The sequence below is a fragment of the Anas acuta genome, chromosome 25, assembly GCF_963932015.1.
Source record: "Anas acuta chromosome 25, bAnaAcu1.1, whole genome shotgun sequence".
Classification (NCBI taxonomy): Eukaryota; Metazoa; Chordata; class Aves; order Anseriformes; family Anatidae; genus Anas; species Anas acuta.
The window spans coordinates 2,217,780-2,230,340 of record NC_089003.1 but is presented as its reverse complement, the minus strand read 5'-3'; the positions used below and the strand labels follow the sequence as shown (position 1 = coordinate 2,230,340).

Genomic DNA, 12,561 nt, shown 5'->3' with positions numbered 1-12,561 from the left:
AAACTAACACGAAAACTTTTAACTTCACTTACACAGAGACTTAGCTGTGAGGTGCAGGTATATAGAACTCCAAGCTAGTGTTTTTCTTAGTCTTTTATGTCTGTGCAAGCCCCTGTTGCTCAACTTCTGCCATGTTGAGTTTTAGCCTTTGCTTTTTTTTCACTTCAGATTTGGTAACGGAGGTTTGTGCAGACTTGTCTCCACACTGTGCTCAGTGTTGGCAGTTTTATCTTCTGCCCTGCTGCCAAAACCCTGCGTTCAGCTAGTTCAGCCCAGAGGTCATCCTTAGGTAAGAGGCGCTGGTGCCTGCCAATGTCTTGTGCCATTAGCCGGGTGTCTCTTGAGGTGCCAGCTGTTGGCGAGGAGGGGAGCTCAGCAGCAGCTGGAGAGACAACTCTTTGTCATCCGGGAGTCTTTGATGAAGGCAAGCAGGCTCGTTATTCCAACGTACACATTGCAAAGCAGCAGGTTCCCCTGCCCTGGACTCCTCTGCTGCTGTATTTGGCACTACAACAGGCTGCGGTGCAGAACGGGCACTCCACAGCGGGAAGCTTCTCCTGCCACCTCCTTCCTGGGCACAGAGGGCTTCCCCTGAGCACCTACAAGTGCAGTCCCCTGCCTGCTGGAGCCCCTTTGTCACCTCCCTGCCCTTGGGCGTGGAAGGTGTCCACCACTTGATTCCCCCCAGCTTCTGCTGAGGAAGACGTCGTCCCCTCAGCTGTATTTCAGGGGGGTAGAGCTCGTCGTGATTTCTTCCTCATGGAGCCATTTCTATGGCACTGAGTGTTTGTTTTGTGACCCTGTAAATATTTTCTGTGTTTGTTGTTAAGCCGTCCTTTTAACTATTTACGTAATAAAAGATTTTTTTTTACTTGAGCTTTGTTCAATAAAAGGAGTTGTCCGTTCCTGTCTGTTCTCCCAGCACTGAGCTCTCCTGTCCCTGGGGCATGGCGTGCTGCTGGAGCAGAGGGCTTGGGGAGAATCATTTGGGTTGGAAAAAGCACTTTCTGGGGTCATTGTTCCCTGAGGGCAGAATGCACCACTTGTCATTAACCCTTCTTGAGTGATTCAACAGCCAGAGGGGAAGGGGTGCAGCCTTCCCTGCTCTCCTGCCCCTGAGCAGATCAGCACCTACCCTTGTGTCATCTGCAAATCTGGAGTTGTGCTGTCACCCCCAGCCAGGAGCTGCGTGCAGTGCATGTCTCTGACCAGAAAGGAGGTGAGAGAGGTGCTGAGGAGCCGCAGCATGGCCTTGTCCCCAGCGGGATGGTGACGGTGACGTGCTGCTGCCAACCGCTGCGGCAGGGCAGGCGGTGACTGGTGACAGCGCACCCGGATTGCAGCCGGCACCGCTTCTGCTTTCCCCTGGGGTGCCCACGGGGAGCTGCTGCTCCTGCTCCCTGGGTGCTGCTGCATGGAAGCCCCTCAACCAGGCCCCCTACGGGAGTGGGGCTGGGGGTCTCCCCCCCCCCAAAACACCTTCCCCTCTTCAGTTGCTGCGCCCCACCGGGGGCGATGCCTGCGGCTGGCTCAGGTGGGTGCTGCCCAGGCTCCTTCCTGCCAGTCCCTCGCCAGGACGCTGCGGCTTTGCAAAGCCTCCGACCACCGCCTCGGCTCTGCAGCTGAGGTTTTTCAAGCGAAAAATTCGTGGCAGTACCCAAGTGGCAGAGCCCGAGTGCCGCAGGTTCTGCTTCAGCAAGGCACCGGCGCTGCTGCAGGTGCGCCCAGGCTGAAGTTTCGGAAACGCTCAGCCCTCCGGAGCTGGTTTTTGCTCTCGAGGGCTGTGCTCCCCCTGAACAGGCTCTCTGGGTGGGAGCACAAGCACAGCAGGATTTGCAGCCCCCCCTCCATGCCATGCACCCCCAGTGGGCTCTGTTCCAGCTGAGGCCGGCTGCGGGCACACTGGGTCTGTCTGTGGGCGCCTCGCGTGCGTTCTGCCACGGCGGGTGGGGAGGAAGCAGGCGCTGGGTGCCTTGCGGCCAGCAGCAGCTTGCGTCCTGCGAGGTGGGGACAAGGGCTCCAAATCCACCAGCACAGAGCTCGTCCATGAGAGCACCCTGAGAGCATCGTGCACGAGGCTGAAATAGGGGCGATGTGGGGCTGCCAGCACGCAGCTCACTGCTGGTGGCTCCTGGGCTGGCACCGAGGGACAAAGGACCTCGTGCCGTGCCGCCCGTGTTGCCCCACGTCCCACCCCCGGTGATTTACGCACCAAGGGGGTGCTACTGGTGCAGGAGCAGCTGCCAAACCCGGTGCCCTCCCCGTCTCCACCGGCCACCGAGCAGCCGCCGGGCGCGGGGCACCATCGATGCCACCGAGGTGCTTTGCTGGAACCCAGTCAAGTGTGGAAAGCGCCGTCAGATTTTCCACTGCTGGGCTCTGGAGAGCGTCTCCGGCGCGTCCCCGCCGAGGGGCTGTGCTATTTACAGCTCCTCGCTGCGAGGCTCGGCCGCACGGCAAACGGGGCCGTGTCTGTAGCTGCCCCGCTAACCCCGGTGTCACCCCAAATGTGTCCGGAGAGCTGTGCGTGCGCAAACGGTGTGTGCGCTATCGGGTCTCCATCCCAAAACGTCCTTTTTTTGGGGTGGAGAGGAGGTGTGGGATGCTGAGCGCTGTGTGCAGGACTCTGCGGTCACCGACCCACCACAGGACCCCCCCCACCAAGGGGTGAGGGGGTCCCCAGGGTGAATTGCATCAACCTGGGCTCTGCTGCTCTCACTGGAAGGGGAAACTGAGGCACGGGTGAAGGATGCGGCTGCCCCTTGGGCACGGCTGCTGCACCCTGGCCTGGGTGGGGAGGAGATGCCAGCACCGGGGAGTGAGGGGTGCTTTTTTTGGGGGGGGGGGGAGCTCACTGGAGCAAATCAGCACCTTGACATTTGGGGTGCCCAAAGCACAGGGGGTTTCTGCTTGGGGGAAGCCTCTGCCCCCCCCCACACCGTGCTGCACCCCGGGCTGCCGCTGTCCATCCTTTGTCCTTGGGGGCCCCCCCCACCAGCAGAACCGAGCCCTTCCCTCCCCTCCGGGTGCCCCTGCGGCCGCTCGGTCTCTTTAAAAGGACTCCAGGCGTGGCTGCGGGGCTGTCATCCTGTCCCTGCTGGACCAGGGACCGGACAGCCCCGGACAGCCCCGGACAGCCCCGGACAGCCCCGGACACTGCGCTGCGGGCGAGCGGGGACCGCAGCCACCACGGGACCGCAGGTACCAGGGCTGACCCTGTTGGGTTGGGGGGCTCACAAAAAGAAAGGGAGAACAAGGGATGGGGACCCCAATAGTCCCTGACCCTACTGGTGTCCTTACTGGGGGAGCAAGGAGAAGCTTGGGGACATTTGGGGACATTTGTGCCACCGGTGGGCTGGCACTGGACGAACACCCTGATAGGGGATGGGGGCTCGGTGGTGACTTGGGGAGGGCGCCGAGCACCCCGGGGGGAGGCTGCGTGCCTGCTGGGGGGGGTCCGTCCCCCATGGGCACGGTGCCCCTGTTCCCCGGTGCTGACCCCCGGTCCCGCAGCGCGGCCATGGGCGAGTGGGGCTTCCTGAGCTCGCTGCTGGACGCGGTGCAGGAGCACTCGCCCATGGTGGGCCGCTTCTGGCTGGTGGTGATGCTCCTCTTCCGCATCCTGGTGCTGGCCACGGTGGGCAGCGACGTCTTCGAGGACGAGCAGGAGGAATTCGTCTGCAACACCCAGCAGCCGGGCTGCAAGCCGGTGTGCTACGACGCCGCCTTCCCCATCTCCCACTACCGCTTCCTCGTCTTCCACGTCGTGGTGCTCTCGGCGCCCGCCGCCCTCTTCGTCATCTTCGCCGTGCACCAAGCGGCCAAACCGGGGCGCGGGGGGACCCCGGGGGACCGTGCCCGTCGCCTGCAGGTTTTCTACGTGGGCAGCGTGGTGGCTCGCATCGCGGCCGAGCTGGGCTTCCTGCTGGGCCAGGCGCTGCTCTACGGTTTTCGGGTGCAGCCCCTCTTCGTGTGCCGCAGCCGGCCCTGCCCGCACCGCGTCGACTGCTTCGTCTCCCGGCCCACTGAAAAAACCGTCTTCATCCACTTCTACTTCGTGGTGGCTTGGTGTCGGCGCTGCTCAGCCTGGCCGAGCTCGCCCACCTCCTGCGTAAGAGCCGTGAGCCCCGAGCCCCCCGAAGCCCCCGGCCAGGGGAGCGCGCACCGGCCCCCGGGCAGCCGGCGGGGGTCCCGGAGGAGCCGTGCCCCCCGCCACGAGGAGCCCTGGCCGTGTAGCTTGGTTGGGGGGGGAGAGGGGGATGCCATCGCTGGCACGAATTGGGGCCGTTCTCAGCCGTGGCGGTGGTGGGGAAGCGGCTGCACCGTGCCCCCCCCGGTGCCCCCCGCCCCCCGGTTCCTGTTGTGGGCGGCGGATGGGCCTCACCCGGAGGCTGCTGGAAAGAAAAACGGACAAAAAGGAAAACAAACAGGTCCCTGACCCCCCCCTGCTGACGCCCCCCCCCGTCCAAATCCCAAAGTCCTGCTCTGGCCACGTGCCACGAGTGCGCCGGGGCTGGCCCCTGGCACATTGGGGGGGGGGGACGGGCACGGCTTTTTGGGTGCCCAAAGGACTTCCCCAGCCCAAATTTTGGGGCCAGACAAGGCTAAGGAGGGCAGATGCCCCCCCCCACCCTACCCCACAGTGAGGCTACACCAAGACTGTGACACCCCCAACCCAAATTCCCCCCCCAGATGCCCCCATATCAAGAACGAGCCAGGCACTAGAATAAATAAACTTTATTCTGTAGAATAAATAAACTTTATTCTGGAGCCAGTCCCCCCCCATCCCCGCGTCCTCCCCGTGCCGGCCGGGCCGGGTCCCGCTCCCCATGGGGGCGAGGACCCCGCAGCCCCCGCCCCACCCTGGGGGGGGGAGGCCAGGGCAGGGTCCCACCCGGCCCCCCCCGACTCTAAAACCACTAAAATCTCAACACAACAACGAAAAAAAAAAAAAATTAATAATAATAAATCGTGTGCCCTCCCCCCCCTTCGCCCTCCCAGCCCCCTCCCCGGCAGCGCCCGCCGTGCCCCCTCCACCTGCACAGGCCTAAAAACCCCTCCAAACTTTTACAAAGGTTTTAAAACGTATTTATAGATATTTATAGATATTTATATATATATACTTTGCTTTCTTTCTCTTTTAAATGACTCTGCTTCCTCGGCGTGCGGGGTCTGGCCGGGTCCCCCCCCCCGCCGGACTGGGACGGGACGGGGGCGGTGGCTCTGTGGTCGCGATCCCGTTTGTGCTGGTGCTGGTGGGGCCGGGGGATAGGGGGGTCGGGGGGGGGGGGGGTCCCGGGGGTCGTGGCTGAGCCCCCGGGGTGTGTTTGGGGGGGTCCCCATGCCCCTGAAATGTAACTCAACCGAAGCACTGCGCAGCCCCCCCGGGGCTGGAGAGGGCCAGGGGTGGGCGCTGCTCCCCCCGCTGGGTCCGGTCCGGTTGGGGAAAAGGGGTTTGGGGTTGGGGGGGGTCCCGAGGCTGTGCCGGCTCTTTGGGGGGGGCTGCGAGGGAGTCCGCCCCCACTTGGGGGGGGCTGCAGCCTGAGCCCGGGGAGCTGGGCACCCCCCCGCCCTGCTGCTCCCACCCTCAAATTGTGCCGGCGGCCGGGCTCTGTCCTGGTGCGCGCCGGGCGCGGGTCACGGCGAGTGCGTGGCCGGGCTGCTGCGGTTGGAGCTGGGCGAGAGGCTGGGGCTGCAGCTGCCCGGGGGGGGCCCCAGGCTGCCTGCTCGGGGGCTGCCCGGCTGCCCCCCCAGAGTGTCCATGCCCTCCGAGTTCTCCAGCATCTCCTGGATGAGCGGCGGCATCGAGCCGGGGATCTCCATCTTCAGCGTGATCACCCGTTCGGCGCCTGCGGGGTGATGGGTGGGGGGTTAGGGGGTGGTGGCACCCCCCCAAAACTGGGACCCCCAAAGCAGCACCTCTGAATGGGCAACCCCAAACCTGCAACCCCAAGCTGGTACCTCCCAGTCTGGTACCCAAAAACTGGAACCCCCACAAACCAGCACCTCTGAATGGGCACCCCCAAACCAGCACCCCCAAAGCAGCAACTTCAAATGGGCACCCCCAAACCTGCAACCCCAAACTGGCACCCCCAAACCAGCTCCTCTAAAGCAACACCTCTGAACAGGCACCCCCAAATCCACAACCCCAGTCTGGCACCCCCAAACTGGAACCCCCAAAGCAGCACCTCCAAATGGGCACCCCCAAACCTGCAACCCCAAACTGGGACCCCCAAAGCAGCACCCCCAAAACAGCAACCCTAAACCTGCCCCTCTGAAGTGGTACCTCTTTGGGTTGCCCCCAAAACCTGCAACCCTGAACTGCCACCCCCATACTGGCACCCCCAAAATAGCAACTCCAAACCCGGCACCCCCACGGTGCCACCCCCCACACCGCTCCTCTCCCCCCCCCCAGCAGCTCCAGGGCAGAAGGGACTTGGGGACACGTCCCCAGGGGATGCTGTGGGGGGGACCCCAGAGGCTGCTGCGCCCTGGGGAAGGACGAGTGACCCCTCCCCAAAATGCTGAGCCCCAGGGATGCTCCCCCTGAGGACACCAAGCCCCAGCTGGGTGCTGCCCCCCCCCCCCTCCCCAGCGCTCACCCTTGGCGCTGATGCTGCGGAGATCGGTGATCTTCATCAGCATCTTGGGGAACATGTGGGGCTTGTTGGGCCTCCTCTTCCTCACGTAGATCTTCAGCGCCTCCAGCAGCGGCTCCTGCAGCTTGTCCACTTTGTCGGGCTGCTCCAGGTCCTGGCGGTCTGGGTGGAGGGGGAGCAGAGGTTACGAGGGGGGGGCCTCCAATACAGGGGTCCGGATGTGTCCCAGCTCCCCCAGCAGAGCACCGACGGGTAGGTCAGCAATTTGGGGAGGGGGCTGGCTTGTTTCTGTAGGGTCTCTCCTGCACAGCTTTGGGTCTGGGGGCACGGTGGGCACCCCCGCAGCCCCCCCTTTCACCCCTCCAAGGGGGTACCCACCTCCGCAGATGAGGCAGATGGCGCTGAGCAGCCCCGTCTCGGCGTCGTCCATCTCCAGGGGCAGCAGCTGGTTGGCAAAGGCGAAGACGAGGTCGGTGAGGGGCCCGAAGCCGGCGTTGTGCATCTGCGTGCGGTTCAGCGTCAGCCCGTCCGAGAAGGTCATGGTGTCCTGCTCCGGCGTGTAGCGCGTGCAGATCCGCAGGATCTGGGGGGAAAGTCGGGGATTTAGGGTGGAGGGAAAGGGGCGAGGAGCCGGGCGGGGGGGGTGCTCAGCGCCTTGCGGGGCACCGTGCGCCCTCCGTGCTCCCCATCCCGTCCCCCGGCGCCTTGCGGGCACCGTGCGCCCTCCCCGCTGCCCCGTCCCCGTCCCCAATCCCCCGTCCCCGTCCCCGCTCTCACCAGGATGTCGAGGCAGGCGGCTTTGAGGAGGGTGATCTGGTCGGCGATGGTGAGCGTGGTGAAGCCGGGGAGCTGCTTGGCGAACTCCACCGTCTTGATGATGCACTTGGTGGACAGCTCGCTGAACTTATCCCACAGGTCGATGTCCAGGGACACCCGCTGCTCCGAGCTGTTGTTCTGCGGGACCGCCGCGGGGAGGGCAGATTAGGGGGCGAGGGGGTGTCCTATGGGGGGGTGGTCCCAGCTCCCCCAGCCCCTCCCCGCGGCGGCACTCACCGTAGTGTATTTGCCGAGCTGGCACAGGGCGGGGAAGGTCTCCTGGTGGGCTTTGCGCACCTTCTCCACCAGCTCCTCCACCTCGGGCGTGATGATGTAGCTCTCCGAGCACTCCGCCTTGGGCACGTCCTTCTTCTTCTTGTTCCTGTCGTTGCGGACGGCTGCGGGGATGGATTTTTAGGGTCAGCGCCACCCGCACCCAACCCCGGGACCCCCCCCCATCCGGCCCCCCCATCACCGTTGCCACCCGCCTGCCGGATCCGCCGCTGCTGACAAACGGCCGGTGGTGCGCGGCTTCGCTTTAAAAAAAAAATTAAAAATTAAAATAAAAGGCCTGCAGTCATTAGGAGGCGATTAGGGGCGACACCGCATCCGTCAGGCGTGTGGGGGGGGGGCTGCTGGGGATGGGGGGAGATCGCTCACAGCCATGCAGCGAAATCCAATAAAGCGGAGAGGAGAGGGGGGGCACCAGGGTAACCGGGGAGGGGGAACCGCAGCCGTGACACCGCGTTCATCACCGCAGGCAGCTGGCAGAGGGGGGGGGGACACCCCCTGTAGATGCCATTGGAGCCCCCCCGGGGTGCTGCCCCCCAAGCCCAGCAGTGCCCCCAGCCCCGGGTGGGGGGTCCCCCAGCGGCACGCAGATGGGGCAGGGCTCTGGGGGCGTCCACGGGGGGCCAGGCGAGGCAGCTGCGCCCCCCTCCATGCACAGCCAGCATCGCCCCCCATTTATTAACCCCCCCCCCCCCCCGATGCCGCGGTGTGCGGGGGGGGTGCAGCCGGGCACCATGACAACTGGCACGCAGACGCCAGGAGGCCTCATCGGCGTCATTTATCTCTGACATCATCCATCACGCGTCGCCCAGGCAACGGGCGGGCGCTGACACAGCCCCCGGGGGCTCCCCCCGTGTCCCCCCCCCCCCCAACACCCCTCGCTGGGGGGGACACCAAGGGGGTGGCTGGGATTGCCCACGGCACACAGGGTCCCCCCTGGCTGCATCCAAGAGGGGGATCACCCCATCCCTGTCCCAGTTCCTGGCCCCATCCCAGTCCCTGTCCTCATCCCAGTCCCAGTCCCCATCCCCATCCCCGTCCCCCGTCCCCGTCCCCGTCCCCGTCCCGCCCCGCACTCACACTCCTTGGACATGCCGACTTCGAAGCACTTCTGCAGGCGGCAGTACTGGCACCGGTTGCGCGTCACCTTGTTGATGATGCAGTTCTTGTCCCGGTGGCACGTGTACAACCATGTTCTTCTGGATGCTGCGGCGGAAGAAGCCCTGGGGACCCCCGCAAGGCCCCGTCAGCGCCCGGAGGGGCACAGCACGTGGCTCGGCATGGCACGGCACATGGCATGGCACATGGCATGGCACGGCACATGGCACGGCACATGGCACGGCATGGTGCATGGCAGGGCGCATGGCACGGCGTGGCACAGCGTGGCACGGCATGGCGTGGCACAGCATGGCACGGCATGGCATGGCATGGCACAGCGTGGCACGGGCACGGCGTGGCACAGCGTGGCACAACATGGCACAGCCCCCCCGGGCCACTCGGGTGTGCTCACCTTGCAGCCCTCGCAGGCGCTCACGCCGTAGTGGTACCCCGAGGACTTGTCCTGGCAGACGAAGCAGGGCTTGTAGATTGCGCGGCAAGGGCGGCGGCGAGGGCGGGCTGGGCACGATCTCCTCCGAGCTGGTGCTCTGCGTCTCCACGGCTGCGGGTAAGGAGAAAACGCTCAGGAAAAGGGGACCCCCAAGTTGGGAACCCCCCCCGAAACAGCCCTGCTGTGTCCCCATCCTGCTGGCCGGCCGTGGGGACGGGTCACCGGGGGCCTCCCCAGCTCGGCACGGGGCCGGCGGGAGAGGAGGCGAGCTGGGAAGATGCAACTTGACATTTCCAGGCCACGGAGAGCCGATGTGGAATTCAGGCAGACAAAAAAAAAAAAAAAAAAAAGAAAAAAGGGAAAGACAAAAAAAAAAAAAGAGAGAGAGAAAAACCACATCCCAGGAGCCCCCCGCGCCGCTTTGATCGCGTCTGCAGGGAGCGCGGCAGCCTCGTGGCCCCCCCCCACCCCCAAGCCTTGCACGGGAGGGGCCCGGCGCCGCACACTCGCTCGCACGTGCGGGCACGCACGCGTGCAGGGGGCCGAGGGGGGGCTGCAGGCGTCGCCCACCCCCCGGGATGGGACAGCACCGTCCTCATCCCCACACCCCCCCCGTGTGCTGCAGCAGCCCCGGCTGCGTGCGCCAAATCCTGGTGGCGTGCACCCCGTCGCCTTGGGCACCCCCGGGACCCCCCCGAAACCCCCCCTGGCTGTTGCCGCCGGGGCGGCCAGGCACGGGTTAAGCTCTCCCCGGCTCCTCAGGATGTTTGCGAATGTTTTTCGTCAGGGCCGAGCCAAGTGAACCAGTCAGACAGGATATTAAAGGCCGGGCCCGGCGGGGGAGCCAGCCCCGCGCCCCAGCCCCAGCCGCTGCGCCCACAAAGGGCCCCGCGGCACCGGGGGATCGCCCGGCGGCACCGGGTGCTGTGGGACGGGACTGGGGGGGGGGGACTCAGCGCCACGTGGAATCAGCGTGGGGGGGTCGTGGGAGGTGAGGGGGGGGCTGCACCCCAATGCCACAGATTGGTGGGAAGAGCACAGGTGGGTCCCCAACCCCGGCGCGGCACCAAAAAGCGGGGTCCCGCTGGGTGCCAGCGGCTCAGGGCGCACCACCAAGGTCGGGGGGCGCACGGGGCACCGAGGACAAATGGGGGGGGGCACAAATAGGGGCCGAAGCCACCCAGAAAGCCAGCGTGTGTGTGTGTCCCCCCCCCAGCCACGGCACGGCTCGACCTGGCTGCCGAGGACACGGGGACGCTGCCAGCACCGTGGGGACGCTGCCAGCACCGCAGCGCCGGGGCGGATCACGGCTTCCCCCGGCGCGGGGCTGGGGTGGGGGGGTGGGGGGGCCCCATGGGGGCCAGGGGCTGGGTTCTTGGGGTGTGTGGGGGGGGGTGGAGGTGGAGGGGGGGGGACACGGCCAGGGCTGAGCTTGGCGGGTGGCAGGGAATAAATCCCCGCTGCCACTCGGAGCGGAGCCATGAAGGTGACGGCGCGCGCGGCGTCCATAATTGATCGCCTCTTTTCTATAATTTAAGAACTTCCCGGCGGGTTTGATGGGCTGAGCGCAGGGGAAGGGAGAGGGGGGGGGGGCGAGGTGGGAGCCCCCCCCCCCCCTCCCTGTGTCTGTGTCCCCCCCCCGAAGCACTGCGGGAATCCCCGGCCACCGCCGCCACCGCCACCCGCAACGGGGACACGGCAGCGCCAGCGGGGAGGGGACCACGCGCCCCTCCCTCACTGTGCTGTCAGGCCTTGAAGGGGGGGGGGCAGAGTAAAAAAAAAATAATCCCCCCCCCCCCCAAAAAAAAAGGTGCTGAGCGCACAGGATGGGCGCAACCCCCCCACCTCACTCCCCTAAAGGGGGGGGTGCATGCAGCCAGGAGGGGCTGCTGGGGACACCAGGGTTGTGTCTGTGTCCCCCCCCCCGCCTCCGCTGCCTCCTGAGCACGGGGGGGGCCCGGTTCTTCCCCCCCCCCCCCCCCCAGCAGCAGTAAGAGAGGAAGCGGCCCCAGCTGCTCGCCAGATGCTGCAGCTCCCGAGCATCCCCGGGCGGGTGAAGGCGCCCGCCTCCGCCCCGCGGCCCCCACCGGCCCTGGGGGGCACCCTGAGACCCCCCCCTCATGACACCCCCACCCTGAGACCCCCGCCCCAAGCGTGGGAAAGCGCCCACACGGCCGGACAGACGGACGGACGTCGCGCCCCCATCGCGGGGGTGGGTGTCCGGAGGGGGCACCCGGTGGGGTACGGGGGGCACCGCACAATAAAATTGGGGGGGTCAGGGAGGGTGGGGGGGGGGGGCTCACTGGGTGCCCCCCCCCCTGTGCCATGAGGCTGAGCCCCAAAGTGAGGGGGCCCGGTGGGCGCCCGCCCAGGCTGTCTGCAGATAAGGCTCCCGCATGCCCCAAATTCCTGGGGAAGGGGGGGGGGAAAAGGGGGGGGGCAGGAGCTGCAGGGTGCCCAGCCCCAGGCACTGGGGGGGCCCAGTTCTCCCAGTAACCCCCCCCACCCCAGTACCGGGGTGCCCCCCACCCTGTGCCACCGGCCGTCCCTGCTCACCAAGGTGACAGCGGGGGCCACCCCACACCCATGGGGCCCTATAACCCCCCCCCCCCCAAAACACGGCCCCCCCCAGCAGGACACAGCCCCGAGGTGCCCCCCCCCCGCACCCTGGGGACCCTCCTCGTGCCTCAGTTTCCCCGCCAGCGCCATGGCCCCGTGCCAAGCAGACGGTGCCGGGGCCAACCCCAGCCCTGGGGGAAACTGAGGCACAGCCTGGCTGCCCCCCCCCCCCCCTTTTAATTGTCCCCCCCCCCCCATGGCACCGCGGGCTGGGGACACCTCGGTGACGTCGGGAACGGGGCATCCAGCCAGGGATCCCCGCCAGCACCCGCTGCCCACGGGGTCAGGGTCACGGTGACCAAAGCCCGGAGATGCCCCCGGGGCCGGCAGTGGTCACGGTGCTGGGGGGGGGCCAAAGGGGGGGGGTTGGGGGGGGCACCACAGCCTCACGGTGCTGCCGGCACCGCCACGCAAAACCAGGGGGGGAAAAGAGGGGATGGGACCCTCCCCCCCATAAGGGGGATCAGGAGATGGGGACGCCCTGAGTGCTCCGGGGGGGCCCTAATGGTGGCCCCCCCCCCAGCCCAGAAAATGTGTGCCGGGAGCCCCCCCCAGCCCCGGCCCCCGCGGCAGCCCCGGCTGCAGACAAAGGCCCCCTCGCGCCGCGCTCGCTCGCCGCCGATAAGAGCGGAAAGGTCGAGACAATGGGGGCAGCCACTGCCCCCCCCCCCACCCCAAAATACGAGG

At 66.5% G+C, this 12,561-nt stretch overlaps 3 protein-coding genes across 3 annotated transcripts in view; 1 reads left to right on the top strand and 2 right to left on the bottom strand.

Moving 5' to 3' along the window:
* The first annotated feature begins 3,491 nt into the window (after positions 1–3,491).
* Positions 3,492–4,347, top strand: GJD3 (gap junction protein delta 3). Its single transcript, XM_068660982.1, is given in 2 exon segments — positions 3,492–4,058; positions 4,061–4,347. Coding segments are annotated over 2 exon segments (714 nt in total). The 5' UTR covers positions 3,492–3,520; the 3' UTR covers positions 4,237–4,347.
* A 725-nt stretch (positions 4,348–5,072) lies between these two features.
* Positions 5,073–9,464, bottom strand: LOC137844530 (retinoic acid receptor alpha-like). Its single transcript, XM_068660981.1, is given in 9 exon segments — positions 5,073–5,849; positions 6,603–6,761; positions 6,978–7,182; positions 7,377–7,553; positions 7,653–7,813; positions 8,787–8,892; positions 8,894–8,929; positions 9,217–9,294; positions 9,296–9,464. Coding segments are annotated over 9 exon segments (1,287 nt in total). The 5' UTR covers positions 9,449–9,464; the 3' UTR covers positions 5,073–5,637.
* Positions 9,465–11,000: 1,536 nt separating this feature from the next.
* RAPGEFL1 (Rap guanine nucleotide exchange factor like 1) overlaps positions 11,001–12,561 on the bottom strand; it is a 6,940-nt gene continuing 5,379 nt past the window's right edge. Inside the window, 1 exon segment of the mRNA XM_068660445.1 lies at positions 11,001–11,006. Within this exon segment, the coding sequence (XP_068516546.1) occupies positions 11,001–11,006 (6 nt within the window).